The 23022-nt window shown below is 33.1% G+C and overlaps 1 protein-coding gene across 1 annotated transcript in view; it reads left to right on the top strand.

The window, feature by feature from the left end:
• DNAH8 (dynein axonemal heavy chain 8) overlaps nt 1-23022 on the top strand; it is a 118508-nt gene that overhangs the window by 38960 nt on the left and 56526 nt on the right. Inside the window, exons 30-52 of the mRNA XM_077781753.1 lie at nt 1671-1775; nt 2749-2862; nt 3442-3504; nt 4418-4518; nt 5413-5550; nt 6725-6965; nt 7790-7989; nt 8349-8502; nt 8595-8758; nt 8904-9006; nt 9551-9655; nt 9926-10087; nt 11903-12127; nt 13085-13257; nt 14929-15107; nt 16836-17023; nt 17854-17940; nt 18046-18153; nt 18954-19088; nt 19719-19880; nt 20697-20943; nt 22308-22549; nt 22631-22771. Coding sequence (XP_077637879.1) covers nt 1671-1775; nt 2749-2862; nt 3442-3504; nt 4418-4518; nt 5413-5550; nt 6725-6965; nt 7790-7989; nt 8349-8502; nt 8595-8758; nt 8904-9006; nt 9551-9655; nt 9926-10087; nt 11903-12127; nt 13085-13257; nt 14929-15107; nt 16836-17023; nt 17854-17940; nt 18046-18153; nt 18954-19088; nt 19719-19880; nt 20697-20943; nt 22308-22549; nt 22631-22771 — 3537 coding nt within the window. The remainder of the gene's footprint in view (nt 1-1670; nt 1776-2748; nt 2863-3441; nt 3505-4417; nt 4519-5412; nt 5551-6724; nt 6966-7789; nt 7990-8348; nt 8503-8594; nt 8759-8903; nt 9007-9550; nt 9656-9925; nt 10088-11902; nt 12128-13084; nt 13258-14928; nt 15108-16835; nt 17024-17853; nt 17941-18045; nt 18154-18953; nt 19089-19718; nt 19881-20696; nt 20944-22307; nt 22550-22630; nt 22772-23022) is intronic.

The raw sequence follows: 23022 nt of genomic DNA, 5'->3' as shown, positions 1-23022 counted from the left end.
AAATAAGAAGATGAGAACACAAGACAAGAGAGCACTATGCTCCCTTTTGCTCTTCGTTAGCCTTAATCTTCTTACCTTTCCTGTGTGTGTAAACATCTTGATCATCTAACCCCTTGAAATACATCCAGAGAATGTTCATGAAACCACACATCATGGTATGCTGTCAAAAACTGGCAACATTCTTTTAGTTTTTTCTATAAGAAAGAAGCTGAAAGAAGCTAAAACAAGGTCATTATAAGTACTTGGTGTTTCCTATCACCCTCTGAGACAGCTTAATAGAACAAATAATTAATTAAATTATGTAGAGGTAAACTGTGGAAATACAGCTACCTTTTTAAGTGTGTATCAAGTATGTTAGAAAGTCTTAGCCTTACATCAAATATAACAACCTGATCAATAATTTAAACATTTAAAGTAATATTCAATCTACTAAATGTTATTAGTCTGTCTTCAGGATATGATAATGATACTCATAGCTGTTAAATAAAGCAAGCAAGAAGCACTGAGTTCAGCACTGTCTATTTGCTAAGTTTTACATGTGTAGGAAATAATGCAAACTTTGTAAATAAACAAAAGATATTAAAAATATTATGTATTAACATTTTGTTTATTATTATTATTATCATGCTTCTGCCACTTTAAGATGAATATTTAATATAATGATCTTTCCCAAACTATTTACATTTGACATATATTATGACCATTTATTTCCTTTCTAGATTAATATAATGAGTTCTGTTAATTTCAGTAGGGCTAGTCATGTTAACAAGTCATCCTTAGATACTTTTTCTTGAGGAGATGAATAACCCTAGACAACAGTACAGGCTGGGTAAAAATCAGCTTTGCTGTAAAAGAACCAAGTTATTTTTTGAAAGTGCAGCAAAGTGAACATAAGCCAGAAAAGTGCCCTTGCAACGAAGGCGTTTAGGGGTCTCCTGGGCCTTTTACAACCTGTATTGCCAGCATGTTGAGGGACATGATTCCATCTGCTCTGGGATGTGAGATTTATCTGGAGTGCTGCTCCAGTGCTGGGCTTCCCATTACAAGACAGACATGGACATACTGAAGTGAGTCTGGCAAATGATGAACAAAATGTGAAAATGAAATTATTTTAAAATAATGCAATATGTGTAGGAGGAGGAACATAAAGCAGAAGGTAAGCAAATAAATTGCACATGAGAATAAGAGATAAGAAAAGTTAATTCCATTACAGATACATACCCATATATTTGACAATTCAGCAAACTTAGCAAAAAAGGTTTTATAGATGATATGGCAAAATATTTATAGATGTGTAACTTAATGTGCTCAGTTATTCAGAGTTAGAGAAAATTAATCAAAATCTGCATTCAAGTGGAATGTAGATAATTGCAAATAAAATTAATTGACATGATAACATTTTATATTTTCTGATATTAAAACTATGGTGTTTGTAAATGTATTCCTAGAATTTCATCCAAGGCATCTTTGAAGAAATAGTATTTGCTGTTTTTCCCTAGTTCTTCATTCCTCATTCTTATTAGAAAAAAACCCCAAAACTAAAAAAAACAATTATACCTAAAATATAAGAACAGTTTTTCTTTGAAATTTTTTTTGCAAATTTGGTCTATGTTTCCTCAAATGAACTTATAATATATTCCTAAGTTGGTTTTGATTTTTTTTTCATCTAGGAAGCCTATGGCATTTTAAATGCATTTAATGTGGAAATTACAAAAGAGGAATCAGATGGTGTTGATTCAATGAGATATGCTTTTAATAAATTAAAAACCCAAGCTGTAAGTACATAAAATTATGTTATTTTCCATTTGTGGAAAACATGTGAATTTCTTCAGGTCATAAATGAGAGTGTAAGACCAATTGTCCATTGTCTTTTGACTTCTCACTCTTGACATCAGTTGTGCAGGAGTGTCTTTATCTTCTATTAGTATGTTCATTTTCTAATTTCATTTTTATAGATAACTTTCATATTTAAATATTATTGTAGTTTTGAGATATACTTATAAAACCTGCAAGAAAATGCTGGTTCTTCTCTCCTTCATTTCCAGTTTTTGTGTCATTCTTGTATGATCAGGGAGTTTATTACCGTTAAGTTACATTTTTCTGAGAAGTGTGTACTCTGCCAGTGCCTTTATGCCTAAGCAGAGGTTGTACAGTCAGCTTTATGATTTAGGACAGTCTTATCCCTCAAAAACTCTGTTTATTGAGTATTTTATGTAATTAAGGTGTTTAGATGGAAATACGTAGATATTTTGTTGAATCAATTAAGTTACATCCTATTCCACAGTCCACTCAGGAAAGGACTAAAGAGTATGTTTTATATTTTTGTTCAGCTCTTGGCTATTTCTCTCAAAATTTTGGTAAAAAAAAAAAATTGTTAAAGAGAAGGCTGAGCCCTGTGTGAGGAAGATGACTCTATTAGCTTGGGGGTTGAGATTTTTTGGAGGGATGAAAGAAAGATAATAGGATCTTGTTCCACCACCCCCTTGTAATGAAACACATTCCTTTAAAGGTCAATGCAAGATTTTGTTATAGTTTTTGATTGAGGTGGTTTGGTTTATCCCTCACCTTTCCTCTCAAAAATTGAACATATAGCACCATAAAAGGACAAAAAATGTATTTAGCTTCAAATAATCAACTTCTGTTCCAAAATTTGAGATGTTTTATTAATAATTTATATTTATAACTAACTCAAATATCTGTTCCTTATTCTTACAAAAATAACTTTTATTTTTATCTTTTCAATGTTAGATTGCAGTTCAAGATGAGTTGGTTGAAGTTCAGCCCAAGTTTAAGAGTGAATTGCTAGAAGCAGTTGCAGTTTTTCAGGAGGATGTATCACACTTTGAAACAGCTTATGAAATGGTAAATGAATTTAGTACTATTTTGGTTTGCAGGAGTTGGGTGTCAGAATTTTATTCTGCACAGCTACTGATGTTTGATGCCTTGGTTGCTAAGCGGTCATCACTGTAGATCAAACTTTTCAGTATGAAGAAATACAAGTGCACGCAACTCTATAAAGAAAGAAAAGAAGCACCAGTGATGCAACTTGTAATGAAATTGTGATTATAAATTACAAATTAATTTAGAAACTGAACTACATGTTGTGGCATCTTTGCACACACACCAGCATTAGAAAGGACGACTGTCTAGGTTTTGTTATTTTCAGCAAAATGAGGAAGTATGAAAAGTTAGAGTCTAATCTTATTAAGTTTAATTAAGGTAAAGAATTTTCATATTTATTTTCATAATTTAACATAGAAATTATTACCTCTTCTTAGATTTATCACTCTAAGTACTGAATTACCAAGCTACATGACTTGAATGACTTGATTGGAGTTTGACTAATAAAAATATGTATTCTGTAATGGTCTGTAAATATAGAGTGGCTTTCAGTCACCTTGAGAATTAATATTCCATTTTTGTTAATTGCTTATTTGATAGGAAGGGCCTATGGTTCCAAGCATTCCACCTCAGGAAGCCAGTAAGAGGCTGCAGATCTTTCAGGTAAGAAAGTAAACTGTTGAATTTGCAACTAAATAATAAAAACTGCTCTTGCTTATCATAGCAAGTTTACCAAATTATAATTTGGATGTTCCTTATAATATAATGTTATCTATAGTTTCTCTCACACGATGTTTTCCTTCATGTGGAATGATTGATTGATTGATCTGTAACTTTTCTTCACTATTCATATTTTGTGAGAAGAAATTATCTGTTTGACGTAAGAAAAGCAGTAGAATCGGGAAGAGTCAATTATGACTCCTTCATAGTGGCTGAAAATAGACCAGGTTACAAAGCAGTCATGAGCCAATTTTGTAATCTTTCAAAGATCACATTTTTCATTAGATAATTGTCTTTCAACTTGTTATTTATTTGTTATGAATCTTAATTCATATGTCCAGGAGCAGTATTTTCTCTAGTTTTAATCCTTCTTTTTTCTGCAAGTTATAGTACTTGAATAGTACTTTTGTCAGTCAAATATATTTTATAGATTGTATAAAGTAAATTCAGAGTTTGTCAACTGAATGACTGACAGAAAGTCCTTAATCCTTCTAAAACATCTAATATGTACTGAAAATTGAATGGTTCTGGTTAAATTTGCTGTGTTTCTTATTTTGCCAAGAGAGTGTTCTGTACTTTTGGATACTAGTTGCAAAAATCATTCTTCTTTCCATTTTTCTCTGGTGATCATATTCTTTTGGACAGCAGTTATAGTCTGAAAGTAATTGCGTTCTTTGGCACTCTGGTGTTTTTCTTCAAGCTATATGTTTGTTTAGATCAAATATATTTTCAGATATTTTACATATACTTCTAATAGGCTTAATAGAAGTTTGAAACAGTTTATTTTTTTGGCAATTTTAAGTTAAAACTTATAAGCTTATCTTTTCATTTGGTCCATATGAAACAACTTAATCAGGCTAACTTTGATGAGCTGTGGAGAAAGTTTATCACATACTCGTCTGGTGAACGGTTGTTTGGATTGCCTGTCACAGAGTATGACATTCTGCATAAAGTCAGGTAACTGTGGAAATATGGTTGCCTTAAGTATGTTACTAAGTATGTTAGAAAGTCTTAGGCTTACACCAAAGGCAGAAATATTAGAATATGCAAGTTTTCCATTGCCTTGAATAAATAAAGAAATACACAAAATTCTAAATGTTCTAATGAATTTATTCATTCTAATTTGTTAATGTTGAATTTGTTAATTTTGAAAAAATTACTTATTTATTATTGTAAGAGAATGATACCAGATGATTTTACTGTGTATAAATACTATATAAAGCATCAATATGCCCTGTTCTAGACCTAAATAGAAATTTAAAAATGTATTTATATATTAAGATATGATAGAAAGTGAGGAAGAAAATGTAAAGAAAGGTCATTCTATTGTGATATAAGAAAAATTTAACTACAGCTTTTATGAAAGTCTGAATTTTTTTGAGCAGCTGTACCAATGATGATCAGATTCTGGTTTTTGCTTTGATGATGAATCACACTAGAGGAGGATCTCACTGTTTCTGTGTGGTTTTGGATCAGAGTTTTAGTTCAGATTCAGAGAGTGCATCTAAGTAAATTGACAGTTTGTTTCCACCTGCCATGCTCAGCTTTGCACTGCAGAGCCATCTCAGGGAATATAACCTAGGTTTCTTTTGGACTAATGGGGGTTTTGGAGAACTAGGCAAAAGCAAAACTTCCTCCAAATATGTTCATTGTGGATGTTAGGTCCTTAGCACCAACTATCTGCTCTTTTTTGTGGATTCTTTTTGATGAAGTATTCTTTTCTACATTAGGAAACATACTCTGCCTACCTCTATATTTTGTATTATTATTTCATATATAATGTATGTCAATACCATGAGATATCCGGAGAGCTGATTGAAATTACTGGCATAATTGCTTCTTTTTTCCCAGGAAGGAGTTAGGCTTGCTGCAGAAATTGTATGGATTATATGATACTGTAATAAGCACTATCAATGGTTACTATGACATACTTTGGACAGAGGTAGATATTGAAAAGATCAGTAATGAACTTATGGATTATCAAACCAGGTATGTTTAACATATGAATAGTAACAGATGTTAAGTGCATTAAGATTTAGGTGAGTTCAGAAAAGCCATTGATATGTTTAGCAAAACCTCCATGAATAAGGTTTGTTGTAAACAATAGGATTATTCAAGAAGGAATGAATTAACACTGTATTTCTAATTAAGCAGCCTTTTACCTGAAGCTTTGATAACAGAAGGGCATATGATCAGTTGAGGTGCTGATCTCATTAGCTAAACCAGTCAAAAAGTTAGGAGGGTTGAAATCTTATTAGTAAAAGCTAAGTTCTTCAGATGGGATTATTAGCCCCTTGATTTTAAATTTTGCATCCAATTGCATCTCCCTCAGAGAAAGGTAGGCAGGTGTTAAACATCCAATTTGACATCAAGCGGGGAGCTAACCAACACGAACATACTGACAAACCACCCAGCACTGACATAGTTCACATACATTCTGCTGTATTTTTCCTGATTACTGGGAACAGTAATCAGTGGGAGATAGAGGAATCAATGTTAATGGTTTCAAAACCAAGGATTTATTGTTTTTCCTGATAACGATATATTTTACCATTTGCAGTAGGGTATTCCTGTGGTAGGTCACCTGCTCGGTTCTTGGTGTGTTGGCTCTTTAAAAGTGTGGTCAAAGAGGTGGATATTTATTTAACTGTTCTCAGGTATTTTTCCACACTAGAAATATGTAGTTTTCATTCGTGAATGGTTTCAGAACCACTAATCAAAAGTGGAGGAGGCAGTCATGTTTATCTCATTTTCATGTCTGTCTCCAAACTAGTATGTTAATAAGTGCCATGTCTATTGAATTGAAGTAAATATTGTATTTGTACAATGATTTAATGTGTGAAATTTAAATAATTTAACCAATATTTTTCTTTGTTCTTTTTTCCAATAAAGAGTTTTTGATGATACGCAGGAGATAACTGTGTTTTAACAGAAACTACAATATTTTTTATTTCCTTTATTTGCAGGGAAAATACCAGTGTTTGACACTATTAAATATTATGATTTTTAAGTAGGGTATTTGTATTAGTTTTCCTAAACAGGTAGGCTAGCTGACATAGAAAATGTTGACCTTAATACAATCCACATAATTTCTCCTTGTTTAAACACTTCTGTTTTTCACAGAAGGGACATTTACTACTGTATCACTTTAATTTAACTGCAGGTGCCGTAGACTACCAAAAGGCCTCCACCACTGGCAAGCATTTTCAGATCTCAAGAAAAGAATTGAAGATTTTATTGAGTGTTGTTCTTTGCTGGAAATGATGTCTGACAAAGCAATGAAGCAAAGACACTGGGAGCGTATTTCTGAAACAACAGGATATCATTTTGATGTAGAGTCTGAGACCTTTTGCCTTCGAAACATCATGGAAGCACCAATTCTTCAAAATAAGGAAGATATTGAGGTAGGTACATATGTTTTTCCCCTCCTTGTTCCTTTTCAGTTGTCAGCAAAATTAATGTGATTGCTTATAAAATTGCTATTCCCTTTAAAAAGAATTACTTCATTAAAGTTCTCGACTCTCAATCAAACCACACTGGTTTAAAATAATCTGTGTTTTATTTAGAAGCTCTTATCTATGTGAGCAAATGTAGAGGTAGCAGCTGGAATCTCTAGAGCCTGATTTTTAGATAATCTCTTCACATTCCTCCTGTCATTATTTTTCATGATTTTCTTAGCTCCTTTTAGGCAGGAAAAAATCCTTGAACAAAACTTTATATGGTCATGGTCATATAATTTTTTACCTCTGTTGTTGATTTATGGTTTTGTAGGGTAAATACATATGCAGAAACTTATTATATCTATACTTTATCTATATGGAAGCATTCCAAGGTGATCTGCTTAATTTTTAATTAAGCTCTGATTTGAATAGAATGTTGGACTTTCCAACTTAAACTATTCTTAGATTCTGTGATTCTATAAACTGAAATGTGGTAAGAGTCAGAGTTCATCTGGTGATGAGTCTAATCACTACCCCTTCTCAGCCTTGTGGAAATTATGATCCAAAAATCTTTTTTACACAGAAATAGCAAAATGTGAAGCCACCGAAAATACATATCCATCCATTTCAAAAAGTGCATTTTTTTCAGGTATCCATACAAATAATTTGAGTGAGTAACATTAGTAGTGTGATATCTGTATTTTTTGATAGTCTATGACTGGATGTGCAGTATTAGGAAATTCATTTCACAAGACTAGAGAGTATAAAAAGAGGTTCTTTCTTTGCAGGATATATGCATATCTGCTATGAAGGAAAAGGATATAGAGGCCAAACTGAATCAAGTAGCTGAAATCTGGGGAGCCCAAAATCTGAGCTTTGCACAGCTCAAAGCAAGAGGAGAGTTACTGTTAAAGGGAACTGAATCAGCAGAAATTATGGTATTGATGGAGGACAGTTTAATGATTCTGGATTCTCTACTGTCCAATAGGTACTTGGCATTGTTCATGTACAGCATTTTCAGAAATATACTGCAATAGTAACAATACTATTATTAAGCTAAATTAGCAGTAAATTTGAATGAAATGTTTTTTAATGAAGCAAAATATTACAAGGCCTGTGAAAAACCTCCTTATGAGAAAGACTTCAATGCATATTCAATTAAGACAACTTTTGTCTCAAAATACTTGAATGCAACCACGCTGCTAAAATCTTTCCATAATGTTGTTCTTGTTCTGAGTGAAACAAGAGTTAGTTTGTTCTAGGTTTGGGGTTTTTCACCAATGTAAGTATTTATTTTATAATAGCTTTATTTAGAATTAAATAGTTTATACTCCTCTACACTTTTAGATACAACATGGCATTTAAAAAGAAAATTCAGAGCTGGGTTTCTAAGCTAAGCAACTCTTCACGTATAATTGAAGAATGGCTGGTTGTGCAGAACCTCTGGATTTATCTTGAAGCTGTTTTTGTAGCAGGAGATATTGCAAAAGAGTTACCCCAGGTAAAATTTACAATGCTTGCCTAATATTGTGTACTAAAAGCTTTCTGTACTATAATTTTCAACAGATTATGCTTTGGTTTTTCTATATATAGGAAGCAAAGAGATTTCAGAATATTGACAAATCATGGGTTAAAATAATGCAACGAGCTCATGAAAACACAAACGTAGTTGCCTGCTGTGTTGGAGATGATACTATGGAGCAACTTCTCCCTTACTTACATGAACAGTTGGAAGTATGTCAGAAATCACTTACAGGGTATGAATTGTTTGATTTTTACTGCTTTACTATATTGCAAATAATTTGTATGAAGCATCAATTGTATTTCAGTCTTACTTACACCCCTATATAGAAAAAATTGCAACCTGAAATGGTTTAATAAAAATCTTGTTCAATTTTAAAGATATTTAGAGAAGAAAAGATTGCTGTTTCCAAGATTCTTTTTTATTTCTGATCCTGCACTTGTTGAAATTCTTGGACAAGCAAGTGATTCTCATACAATCCAGGTATGAACACAATGATTTTTTTTCTACTTATAAGAAAAAATTAGAATAAAGAGAGACATTTAATAAAATGGGATGTAAACATTTTCTTTTTATAAAGTTTATTTGAAAAAAAAATTAGTTTCTTGCTCTCAACTCTTTAAAATGTGTGAAATGGATACCTGAATGAATTCAAAACAATCTTCAGAATTCAGAACACTAGAACATGGTTTGATCAAGTGATCTGCTGGTGGTTTCTTTCCCAACTAAACTAATAAAAGGATGTTGTGAGGCTTTCCTGCTTCACTTATTGCAAAATTCATCTGGTCTAGACTGTTACTGAGGGTTGATTGAGATAAGCCAGCTGATCTCTGCTAGATCATTTCTGCAAACTGTAGACAGAGATAAAACTCTACACAACCATTTCTGTAATTGTTACCTACAGATGGCCAGAAATTCATCTGTAGGTTTAGATTAATTTTGCAGGATAACCTTATTTGAGTTTTTTTTTTTTCTGTTTGCTAATGCTAAATATTTACATTTAATAACTCTTGAATTATCCTTACAGCCACATCTGACTTCCATATCTGACAACATAAATGAAGTAGAGTTTCACCCAAAGGATTATGATCGCATACTGGCAGTTATATCAAGAGAAGGAGAAAAAATTTCAGTAATTATCTGATTTTTTTCTAGAAGCATTAATAGAAAAATAATTTTATTATGGAACATATAAGATGTATTAGGCTAATTATAAATATTTCAAGGATTGTTGTTAACAAGACTAGAATATGTCATCATTAAATAAATTGTTTGGATATGAATTGAAGTAATATCTGTAACTGTCATGAATAGAAATTTAGCAACTGTAGTGACTCATATTCTTGATCTGAATGTTGGTAAATATGTTCTATTTTATACGTTTACATTCATTATTTTACAGTTGGATACTCCAGTGGTTGCAAAAGGACCAGTAGAAATTTGGTTGAAGATTTTATTGCAAATGCAGCAGAAGTCATTACATAGCATAATTAGGGCAGCATTTTACCAAATTAGTGACCCAGAATATCAGTTGTTGAATTTTCTTAATCAATTCCCAGCACAGGTAAGAATATGAGATGTGGATATGTGTCTGCAGTCTGGGATGTATCTGGGGACAGGTGGAAGGTAAAGAGCATGTGGGATTGTCTGTATGAGGAAGTTTTCATAGAGAAAACAAGGGGAAGGATCTGGTCAGTAGAAGGTAATTCTAAATCACTTTGATTTTAATACCCAGTATATAGCATAATATTTTTCTTGCCATCTACTTTCAATTTAGTTTTTTCAATTTTCTCAGAGAAGGTAAAGTACGGCTTATATTTTCTGTAATGGATTTTTAATCCCTTTCAGCTGCAAATAAATTTGCATGTGCAGATTGATGTATCTCATAATTTAAGTTTGCAAGAGCTGTGATTATGATTATCTCATAATTAACAAGATTTACCTCATAGTTCATATATTTGTCACTATGATAATGCAGTCCTAGTACAAGGCTATGTTGAAGGATTCTAGAAACTCCTCCATCTTACTGATAATTCATAAACTTCATTAAAAATTACTGAACTGTTTCCCACTCTGTATGAATTCTGAATCTGTAATTTGCTGACTGGTACAGTGCTGGGTGTAATTTTTAATAAAAATTCTGCAGATATTAAAAATGGTTATTATGTTGCTATTTTTTAAAATCAATATATTTAAACATTTAATAGAATTATCCTAAAGCTGTATTTATGATGTAATTGGGTATTGTCTCAGCAGTGTTTATTTGAAAATTTTCACTACCTTAAACAAATATAGACTGTCTTGTTTCATGTCAGATATTTTGATGCAGCTTTACTATCAGCTGCAAAGATCTTTTCTCACATCTTGCTAGGTTCTTCTGCTCAAAAAATTGTTTGTGTTGGGAGAGTTTGGCCAAGAAATTCTTAAAAAGAAAAGCTGTGTTAGAGAAGAGAGAAGAATTTGGGCAAAATACTGACAAATGAAATGTTTTCTTCAAGCTGTCTTATTCCTGGCTCAGAAAATGCTGTTATAGATAGCATGAAGTTGTCACATCCAAATATTTATTTTATTTATTTTTTGTTTTCCATTGACTAATTAAATTAGTCAATAATAAAATTAATCTTTTTTAGACTCTACCTATGGTAACTCACCATTTCAAATCATCAGGCTGTCTTCTAATACACAAATTTGTAACCATGAACTCACTACAGTTATAGGGAGGCAGAAAAGTAGAAAGAGATGTTTAGTAAAATTTTTAGGGCTTTGTCCTTTGTGAATATAGAAATGTGGGTAATAAAGGGATACAGAGATTGTCTTTCATCTTTTGTTGTGGGTACTGTAAATCAAAACCAATCTGAAACAGTAATTTATGTACAACATTCTATAACTCTTGATATTTATTTGGAAGCAAAATAACTTGTAGTTCAATGTGCTCTAGGCTGTACTCTGGGCATGACATAGAAGGCAAGCCATCCCATGTTCAGTGAAAATTCACAGCAATTTAATGTTCTTTAATTAGTTACAAATTGGCAATGGAAAATTTTCAGAAGGTCTTCTTCCCCTAGAGCAACTTTAGGTATGTATTACTGGAGTCTTCTAAAGGATTAGAAGGGAAACTGACATTAGTCCTTAGTCTGAGTGTATCTCACTATGTGACAAATTTTTGTAAAATTTTAAAATGCTTTCTCAGCAGGTTGTGCAGCAGAGCCAATTAATTCAAGCAAGGTGTCCTGGTGGGATAGATTAATGTTGGATATAGTGATATTTTGGAACTGTCTACATCATAATTCATCATTCATATTATAACTAAGCTTTATGTAACACAGCTAGAGTTCAACAAGTGATTAATTTGTATATTTTTCATGTATTATATTTTTAGGTTGGATTACTGGGAATTCAAATATTGTGGACACGTGATGGAGAAGAAGCTCTACGTAATGCTAAAGATGACAAAAAAATAATGGATGTAACCAATGCTAGATTTCTGGATATTCTGAATACATTGATTGGCCAGACCACACAGGATCTTTCCAAGTTTGAGAGAGTGAAATTTGAAACACTTATTACCATTCATGTGCATCAGCGTGATATTTTTGATGATTTGGTATATATATGATTTCTGACAGCTAAATGCATTTTCTGTCATAATACTCTTCCTTATATGTGGTAGCTATAGTTACATGTGTATGCATATGTAAGAGAAAGATGTCCATAATCTCACCACAGTAAAAATAATACAATTTTACTTAAACTAGAATAATATTAATTAGTTCTACTAAATATTTTTGCCAAATGTTTACAGTTTTCTTAGAATATTTAGATTTTTCATGTCTTCCTATAGAGTTGTTTTTTTTTTTTTTTGTAGACAAAACAAAGTATTTCTTTTCTTTGAAAAAGGGTTGTACTACTCTTACTTGAATAACTTAAGAAGCTGAGACTGCTGAGGACATTGTAGCTGTAACATCATTTCCTCATGACTTTTCAGAAGTTCAGTTGGCACACAGCTGCACATTCCCAAGGAGACTACATAGAACTAAAAGAAAAAAAGAAACCTACTAAAATCAGCAGATAGATGCAATCCTACACTTGAAGTTTTGAGATTGTGCTAAGTTGTTACTGTTCCTTCATTCTTTGGGGAATGGCATCCTTCAACACTGTCCCTCATATATTTCCAGAGGCTGTTTAGGTTATACGGCATTACTTCTCTGCCTCAGTCACATCCTTCCCTCATCACACCCTTTGTTGCAATTTGGAGGATTTAGTGGTATGCTATTTGCATTTCTCACTTGGAAAGTAGACTGCCCTGCCAAAGCAGTTTAAGATTTTTCTAATAACACAGATGTTGAAATGATTGGGTTAAGTGATCAGAACACTTCTTAATATCAGTTTAGCATACATCTGAACATATTATGTCATACTTATTGAATATAAGTTTACCTACACAGGAACTTTAATCTGAGTAATCACTTATTATTCACATACAAATAAGTATTTTATCACAGCTGGTAAAGGCAGTAAGTATAGATGCTTGGTTATAACATATATTTTACTTTCTTTTAAGGTAAAAATGAACATCAAAACACCAACTGACTTTGAGTGGTTAAAGCAGTCTAGATTCTACTATAAAGAGGATTATGATCACGTCATCGTATCAATTACAGATGTTGATTTTATTTACCAAAATGAATTTCTGGGTTGCACTGATCGTCTGGTTATAACACCTCTTACAGACAGGTTAGAAAAGCAATTATAGATAAGGAATACTTTCAAAATCTATAGTGTTTATTTAATATTTATCTCTAAAGAGATACAATCTGAGTAAAGTCCTGTGAGCTGAAAGCATCCTCATACATTTGCTTAATATACTCTTAGAAAATGTAAAATAGAGTCTCACTACTCTGTAGTCTTGCTACTTCCTTTATCACTGCCTTTATCACAGTCTTAAAAAGAATATCTAATAACAAATTAATTGTTTTGAGGTTATATAGTAACATATAGTTTAGCAGTATACTGAAGAGAAGGTTAGGTCAAATATTTCAAATTTCGTAATAAGAGATTCTGTAAAGATTCTGTGGCTTCTTTGAAAGTCTAAGAAAAAGGTGTGTGCACTCACCTTCCTTCTTCTGTAGCCAGGCAAGTAAAAGGTCACTTTGTTTCAAATGTGGCTTAACAAAGAACTATATTTCCCTTTTCCTCTTGGGACTATCTTTGCTTCCTTCCTTGTCCAAATTATTTCTCCTTTTGATCTTTTCTTGATGTATCACTTGAAACCAAATGAGAAAATAGAAGACCAAGAGATACTTCACTTGCAAAAAGATCCCCTCAAGAAATAAAAACAATTTCCAACCTACAATCATTTACTTTGATATCTGTGTGGTGTATGTGCTTCTATGACTTTTTAAATACCTTTATTTCTCCAGAAGAGGTAGAGCTGCTGTTGTGACAATATGGAAAGTTCAGTACAGTTCAGTGAACTGTATTGCCCTCAGCAACTGAGAATTTTTGATATAAAATTTTTAAACTCTACCCCAAAATTGATTGAAGTAGAATGGCAGAGAGAAAGCCTTCCTGTCACTTCAGAGCTCCCTATTGTATAGAAAGCAAGAAAGTTCCTGCAGTGCAAGTTGGGCATAATAAATTACAGTGATTCAAACTAAGTTGAGGAACCAGTTAGTTTTAAAACTCTGTTCAATTATGGATTAAAACCAGAAATACTTCATTTAGAATGTGTCCAAACTATGTTGACTTGACAGTGAAGATACCCATTGCTAATTCCTTCAGTATTACTCTTCTATACCTTGCCAAGAATGGAAATCGTAACTAAGGTTCATATATAAGTAAAACTGTAGTCTAGACCTTTTAAGACTTTAAAAAAAAAAAAAAAAGGGGTAAAGCTTAGGGTTCTTTCTTTGCCTAGAATTGTAACTCTTTCTTACACACAGCATGGGAAGGGATCACCCATATATCCTTATTCTTTCACACTTGAGGTTTTAGTCAAAGATAACATAATTAAATGTATACAAGTTAGTATGCTGCAAAATACAATGACATAGCAGAATTCAGCAGCAGAATGTGCTCTTTATAGCTGCCAAAAAAGTTAATGAGAAATACCTTTATGGAGTGTGCATTGATTTTTTAGCTTGTTAACACCAGGGATTCTTTCTCTTGTTGTTTGTTCAATTTGTTGGAGATTTTTTTCTTTTATAAGTAGCATTTAAATGTTATATTTTGTGCCTTTTACCTTTCTGAACTTCTTGCACTGAAATCCATGGAATTGCTTTATGAAGAAGTAGCATTTCAACATAGAGGCTGTAAAATCTATTGCATAACTTGAGCTGTATTTTATATATATGCATTTCTATCTTTAATATAATTTAATAGATTAACTTCAATTTATATTTGTAGGTGCTACATAACTTTAGCACAAGCTTTGGGAATGAACATGGGAGGGGCTCCAGCAGGACCAGCTGGAACTGGTAAAACAGAAACAACGAAAGACATGGGAAAAGCTTTGGGAAAATACGTAGTAGTCTTTAACTGCTCAGATCAAATGGACTTCAGAGGTTTGGGCAGGATTTTCAAAGGTAAGGCTTCTTCCTGTAGGATAGAAGAGACTTCCACAGGTCATTTAGCAGGTGCAGGTAGAGCAGGGTGCTCACTCAGTACCTTATTCATGTTGGGTTTTGACTGTCTCCAGGGATGGATGTTCTGCAGCACCTCTACTTGGATCTTGATCGTTCTCATCACATTTATTATGCTTCCTCTGGCTTGGAATCTTTCATGTCGAAACACGTGTCAGTTGTTTTCTCTTCTTCCTCTGCATCTCTGAAACAAGCCTGACTCCAATTTCTCAGTGCTTCCTATTATCTAGTTGTCAACAGCAATAGGCTTTTCCCTTTGCTTTCTCTTCAGACTCAACAAATGTTGTTCTCTCAGCCTCTGCCACTGTGTCATGTCCTCTCTCCAGCCGCTGACGATCGATCGCAGCAGCCACTTGATGCACTCATGCAAATGTATCAATGTCTCTCCCCTGCTGGGAAACCCCAAAGTGAGAGTGGTACTCCAGCTGCTATCTCACAGGTGCTGAGTAGAGGTGAACACTGATACGCCTCACCCTGCAGGCTACATTCTTGCCCAGTATGCAGCTGGCTTCCCTTGCTACAAGGGCATAGTTCTGATTCATGCCTAATTAGTTGTTAAATGGAACAGCAAGTCATTTTCTGCAGAACTGCTTTGCATTGCAGTCAGCATAGAGCTTGTACTGCTGCATGGGGTTATTCTGTTCTAGGTAAGGGACTTGAACTTCAAGAGATTCCTGTCAGCTAATTTTTCAGAGTAATGGTATTGTACATATTGGGAAGCAAGAGGCATAAAAGTGGCTAAAGCTATGGGTTTATAAAGATACTGCCCATTTGAAATTCATTACAATTTTAGAAAATCTTTGAGTGACAAAATCCGTGACAGAATGTCTTTAAAGTGATTTAACCTTAACTTCGAAACACGAATAAACCCTAAACGACTTGCATAAATTATTCACAATTAAAAATAGCAAGCTTTCAGTATACGCGAGAGAAAAACATGGCTTGCTGCTACTTTAATATAATTTGGGAAAAACTGCTGTTAGAGACTTTCTTATAAAACATTGTGAAAGGAAAAACAATTATCTTAGGTGCTACTACATACATGTTACTTTTCCAAACAAAAATTAGGCGACTGTGAAAATAATCCTGTACAGAAAACTATTCTTGTTATTAATACAGTACTTCTAGATTTCTCTTTTCATTTATTTTTCTTTCTCTAGGTTTCTCTCTTTCTTTTATAGATAGATCCACACTTTGAATGTTGTTAGTATCCTGTACTATTACGAGACATTTGTTTAGTGGGGACTTAAAATGGTAAAATAAAAACAGTGACTTTTTTGGTGACATTTAGGACTAAGGTTTTGTAGCTCTAAGTCACTTATTTTCAATTTTTTACACTAAGAGTACAGCTGTTTGCAAATAATTGAATGGTGCTCTACAATAAAATGTTCTCTACATTCACAGAATGATCTATAAAAATATTTACCAAATGCCTAAAATTATAAAAATATTTTTTCAGACTTTGATTCCCTTTTAAGCATTGTGTATAAATCAACTAATACTAATTCGGAAGGATATGGAAAAAGGTGGATTGGAGGAAGATAGGCCTTGACCACAGGGCAATAAATAAAACTAGTATGATTTAATTACTTGCAGGAAAAGTAATTTACTTCAGATATTCAAATATGCATGAAGGACAAGAGATAATACTTTTTTCTTTCCCTGTTTTAGGTCTTGCACAGTCTGGATCTTGGGGATGTTTTGATGAATTCAATCGAATTGAGTTGCCTGTCTTGTCAGTAGCAGCACAACAAATCTATATTATTTTAACAGCAAGAAAAGAAAAAAAAAAGCAGTTCATTTTTTCTGATGGAGACTGTGTAGATTTAAATCCAGAGTTTGGAATTTTCCTAACTATGGTGAGTGTAGTAATAATTTCAAAGAAGTGGCAAATTATACTACATAGAGGTTAAGTGGCACAGTGAAAATAATTGCTTTTGTTTCTAAAATAAAGTCACTATAGCATTAGGTTAAAGTGCACAATACATAAATAATATAATTATTCATGAATGGCATGCCTTCATTGTGACTTTAGTATTATTGAAAGGGTTCATAATTATGTCCCTTAATTGCTGTATTGCTATTCACCATGCAGACTAAGAGTTTGACCAAACTTGCAGAATTCTCTGTGCTCACTGACAGGACTGAAGAACTTACAAGCTTAACTACCATATGTTTAATAATTATAATAATAATGCATTAATAATTCATTAATGTTTTAATAATATTAGCATATTAATAGTTTAATAGTATTAATACTTTATTAATGAGGAAGATACTGTAGGGAGGGGGGAGAAAAGGAGCATTCACTTAAAGAAGGAGATATAAGAAAGATATTTTTCAGGGACACAGGTCTTGACTACATGGACATGTAAAAAATCTTCAGTCTCCCATAATATTAACTTTCAGTATATGCTGTCTTGTTGCCATAGGATTCTTGAGGCTTCATAGCGCTATTTCCTGTAACCTCATGGGCAGGAAATTTTAAAGTGTATGTTTCCTAATGCCAAGGCAGATAGCAATTCAAGATTACTTTATGGGAGATTAAAATTACAGTAATTGATAAGCAAGACTTCTAACTCTGAACTTCTCTAAGTATTTATACATGCATTTATTTTTATAAAACAATTAAAAGGAGACTATTTTGACTATTGCAAATAATAATGATGCATTATGTTTTCTTATTTAGAATCCTGGATATGCTGGACGTCAAGAACTACCAGAAAATCTCAAAATACAGTTTAGAACTGTTGCAATGATGGTTCCAGATAGACAGGTATAATTCCTGACTGAACTGAAAGGAAAAACTGTGTTTTAATTTGCTGACCTTTGCTGTCTTCAGGAGAAACTAATGGAATTTATACAAATATTTGTATTTCAGATAATTATAAGGGTTAAACTTGCAAGTTATGGATTTATTGATAATGTGGTGTTGGCTAAGAAATTCTTTGTTCTTTATAAACTTTGTGAGGAGCAGCTCACTAAGCAGGTAATGTTATGTATTCTTTTTCTCTTTTTATTTACATAGTAAAACCTCCTACTTATTGGGTTCTGCAAATTGTTTCTGAAACATCACTTCCATGCCTTTTACAAAATATTGAAGTACTTTAAATGTAACATAAACAAATACCTCTATAAAATTTCTGAATAGATGCCTACATTAATTCATGAATATGTAGTTGTACATGCGCCTTTTTGTTAAAAATGATGCTTTTTAGTGCCATATGCAAGGTTGCATGAGGTGCAAGTGCATGAGGTTCTCTGCCTAAACATGTCAGCCAGACAAAACTTATCCCAGTAGTATAATTTTTCTGTAAGAATTATCCAGGGCTAGGCTGAGTAGTTGGAAATTGGAAACTGGAAACCACAGTAGAAACATCTAGTTTAAGTTCATGTCCCCATAGCACTGCCTTGATCTGAAGTCTGTGCTTTAAGATGCCTTAGTTGAAAAGACATGGTCTAGAATGGAACTATTAGTTTTTTAGAACCCCATTATTCAGAGCTATAAAATTTTTTCTATGTGGCATGATAAGTGGTTAAATCAATTAAATTTAAATTAGGAAAGAAAAACCTTATAGCACACACACATAGTCCTGAAAACAACCTTATTATCCTTCATTTGTTTGAACAGAATAATTCTTAAACAGCAGCAACTATGCCTATTTTAGCTACCTTTTCCAGGCAGGACAACTGTACTATACAAGTAAATATGCAAGTAAAGTTTGATATATTGATGAAATAAAGATAGAGGGCTAGTTACTGATACATAAGCCTTCTTCCACTCTCTAGGTCCATTATGACTTTGGTCTGAGGAATATCCTTTCAGTACTGAGGACTCTTGGAGCTCAAAAGAGAGCTAGGCCAACTGAAGACGAATTAAGTATAGTCATGAGAGGGTTAAGAGATATGAATCTTTCTAAGCTGGTAAGAATCTAATTTAATATTTTAGCACCATGTAGAGGCAAGTCTAATAGGTATTTCATGGGTTTTGTATGAGATCAGAAAAAAATCTCAAACATTCTTTTCTTTAAAAAATGAAACATGCTAACCTTCACGTTATCATTAAACAGCATAGAGAGTTTATTAGACTTGTAAAGAGTGTTCATTATGCAAAGGTTCAAGTAGATTAATATTAAGGCTTACCTCTGCATGTGAATTTCAGTGTCCTAACTTGTGGACAGACTGACCAGTGTACCATAAGTAAATTGAATAATGAGTATCCACTAAATCAGACTTTTAAAGATTTTTTGCCATATAGGATATTCTTTCCAATATATGCTGCAAGTGGTTTACAAAACAATTTTATAAATACACTCCAGCATCTCCTCAGTGGGAAATTTCCTTCAATTCTGAATTTCTCTTTTGCATGGCTTGTGGATGGCATTTTCAAAATGCTGCTTTTGTAGCAAGCTCTCCTGTTAGCAGTCTGTAAGCATCTGTATCTAGAAAGTATTTTATTACTGCTTTTTTCTTTTAGTACAGAGAATAATTTTGATTTGGAAACGTTCTTTGGATAACCATCCTTTAAACATTTAATAACATTTTTTGTTTCAGATAGATGAAGATGAGCCTTTGTTTCTGAGTCTTATCAATGATCTCTTCCCGGGGTTGCAGTTGGACAGCAGTACCTATGATGAACTTCAGGCTGCAGTAGCTCATCAGGTTGAAGAGGCAGGGCTGGTTAACCATCCACCATGGAACCTTAAGCTTGTTCAGGTAAAACTTTTTTTTCTAAAACATTCTTCACAATCAGGAGTCAGAACAATGTGTTTGTGGCTAGACCACTGTCTTACCCAAGAGCCTGCACATTCGACGGGACAAACGGAAGGTTGTGTGTGCACCGTACTTAGGAAGACCAATGAAAGTGACTTGCACAGTGGTGCTTGTAGATCTTCATCCTGATACAAGCCTTTATTCAGCTTGCAGAGGAAGAAACTGTATATGCTTCATCTTACAAGATTTTGGCACCCTGGAGGACTACCACTGTTTTGTGCCATTCCATTCATTCACACTTGTATGGGCAGACTGACACTTCCACAGCAAACCTAAGGCTAATATTAAAAGACAAATAGAAAATTCAGTAGAAAACTGTCCTGAAACTAAACCCATACACAGTTCTGGAGAAAGTGCAGTCTGTTTCATATACTCCGGTATTCAGCACTGCAGTAATTAATCATACTTCTGTATCATTAATGTTTTGCTACTATAATTTTTCCTTTTGAATAATACAGAAAACCCTTTTTCAAATCTTGTAAGACTGTTTCTGGCTGCTTAAAAAAGTTTAGTTAAGATTTAGTTCTGTGGATCATTTATAGTGAAATTGCTTAGTGCTAGAAAGATTAGGAACTGAAGATATGTAATCTTCCACAAAACACTAAAATTGAGCAAATGCATGCTAAATTCAATCCTGAGCATATTACTTATTTGTCTAATACATCTTAATCACTACTAAGTGCAAGCAAAAATCTTTCAAGAGCATGTATTTATTTTTATTTTGATTTTAAAACTGAAATATTTTGATTTTGTTAATAGTTGTATGAAACGAATCTAGTACGTCATGGATTGATGACACTTGGACCTAGTGGATCTGGAAAAACTATGGTCATAACTGTATTAATGAGAGCACTCACAGAATGTGGCCAACCTCATAAGGAAATGCGCATGAACCCCAAAGCTATTACTGCTCCTCAAATGTTTGGAAAACTAGATGCTGCAACTAATGACTGGACAGATGGAATATTTTCTACTCTATGGAGGAAAACATTGAAAACCAAAAAGGGTATGTAAATACTTTTCATTTGATATCATAAAAATGTATCTTGAATGATATATTGAAAAAAAGCATGTTGAATTCACAAATGTTCCTCTTGAGGAAAACTACAAATAACATATGAGATGAGATTACACCTCTTAAGAAAGGACACTAATTTAAAGATTTATTATTTCAGTTGTATAGCTACATTAAAAAAAAAAAGATAATTTTCTTGCCACTTCAGTTCTACAGTGTAGATGTGTTACTTGGAAGCTGATAAATCACAAATTAGATTAATTTGTTCTAATGGCACGATCTTTATAATTATGTTATTGTCATGGTTTTATATATGTGGATTGCCTGTATTTATATTTCAGTATTTTTTAGGATTGGCATACTGAAATTCCTTTTCACAGTGTTTAATTTGTATCTGAAAAAAATAAATATATTAAAGAAAGGGAATTTATCTAGGGGACCTTTGTAAAAGGATGTTAATTTTAAAAGGCAGTTGAATTTCTTATATTGGAAATGCATATGTTTTCTCTATTAGAAAATTTCCATATGCCAAATGAAACTGGAATTCTAAAATTTATTTACTAAAACATAGGTGCTTACATCTATGTTTATATTTTGAAGTATAAGAAAAACAATCAGATTTTAAGAACAGAAGACTGAGCATAGTTTTCATTAACTTGAAGGGGATCTGTGACAACTCAATAGCTCTTGTTGCTCATAGAACCCTTACTTTAGGAATGAAACACTAAATTCCCCAATGCCCTGTGCTGCTGGAGTAGGGCTGGGGCAGGAGGAGGAAGGATGAAGAGTTAGATTAGGTTGTAAAGAAAGAGGTTGAATTTGGAGAAGGAAAATGGAGTGGGGTAAAGGTATTCTAGTGTTTGTCTTTGCTTCTCATCATCCAAATCCTTTGTTAATTTGCAATAAAATAGTTTTTTAATAGTGCAATAAAATAGTTGAATCTGTTTTGTCTATGACAGCTCTCAAGTCTTTATCTCAACTGGTCTTTATCTCAAAGTCCCAGTCTTTATCTCAACCCACAAAAATTTTCACTGTATTCTCTCCCTCTGTCCTGTTGAGGGAGGGTAGAGAGAGACAATAGCATAGTTTCTATCTCGTAGCCAGCCAAGGTAACAAATATTCAAAGCGATAAATGTATATTTGCACCCTCATTTGCTACCAATTGTTTAAAAAAAATTTCCTTAACTAAGTATGCAATTTATTCAGTAATGAGCATCCATATTGATGGCAGAAATAACAACAAATAAGATAAATTTTTATATGACATTTAAGTTCCAAACCATCTTTTTTACACTTATTTTCTTGTTTTTTCAGCAATGTGATATGAACTATCTCTCTTTTGGTTATTTTTCCAGGTGAAAATGTGTTTCTGGTTTTAGATGGTCCTGTAGACGCAATCTGGATTGAGAATTTAAATTCAGTTTTGGATGATAACAAGACCCTCACTCTTGCAAATGGAGATCGAATTCCTATGTCTCCTTCATGTAAACTGTTATTTGAGGTCCACAACATCGAAAATGCCTCTCCAGCAACAGTTTCTCGAATGGGTATGGTCTTCATCAGTTCTTCTGTCCTCAGCTGGAGACCTATATTGCAGGTAAGGTAATTATTGCAGGCTGTTCCTTATTATACCTTGCTATACATATTATACAGGACATTATTGTGGATGTTTTTTCAGGCATGGCTGAAAAAACGTACTGCTCAGGAAGCTGAACTTTTGCAAAGTTTATATGACAGAATCTTTGAACCAGCATATACATATATGAAACTAAACCTTAACCCCAAAATGGAGCTTCTGGAATGTAACTACATTATGCAGGTAAAACAGATACTGTATGAGTCTGTATGAATTGACTGACAATAGTAAAAGTGCAGAAATAATAAGGAGAACATTTGATAGCCATAAAATTTATTTTGAAAATATTGTTTCCTTACAAAGAAAAGCTCAAAATCAATATTTGTTTCTTGGGTAATATAAGAGGAAGTGTGAAGGTGTGCAAAGAAAATTTTTCTTCTCTCTGTTACTTCATACCTAGGCTAGTCTTCTAATGACTGAAATTCGCAGGCTTC

This window comes from Lonchura striata, chromosome 3 (genome assembly GCF_046129695.1).
Source record: "Lonchura striata isolate bLonStr1 chromosome 3, bLonStr1.mat, whole genome shotgun sequence".
NCBI lineage: Eukaryota > Metazoa > Chordata > Aves > Passeriformes > Estrildidae > Lonchura > Lonchura striata.
Note: the sequence above shows the minus strand (reverse complement) of the source record. Positions and strands in the feature narration are given on the sequence as shown.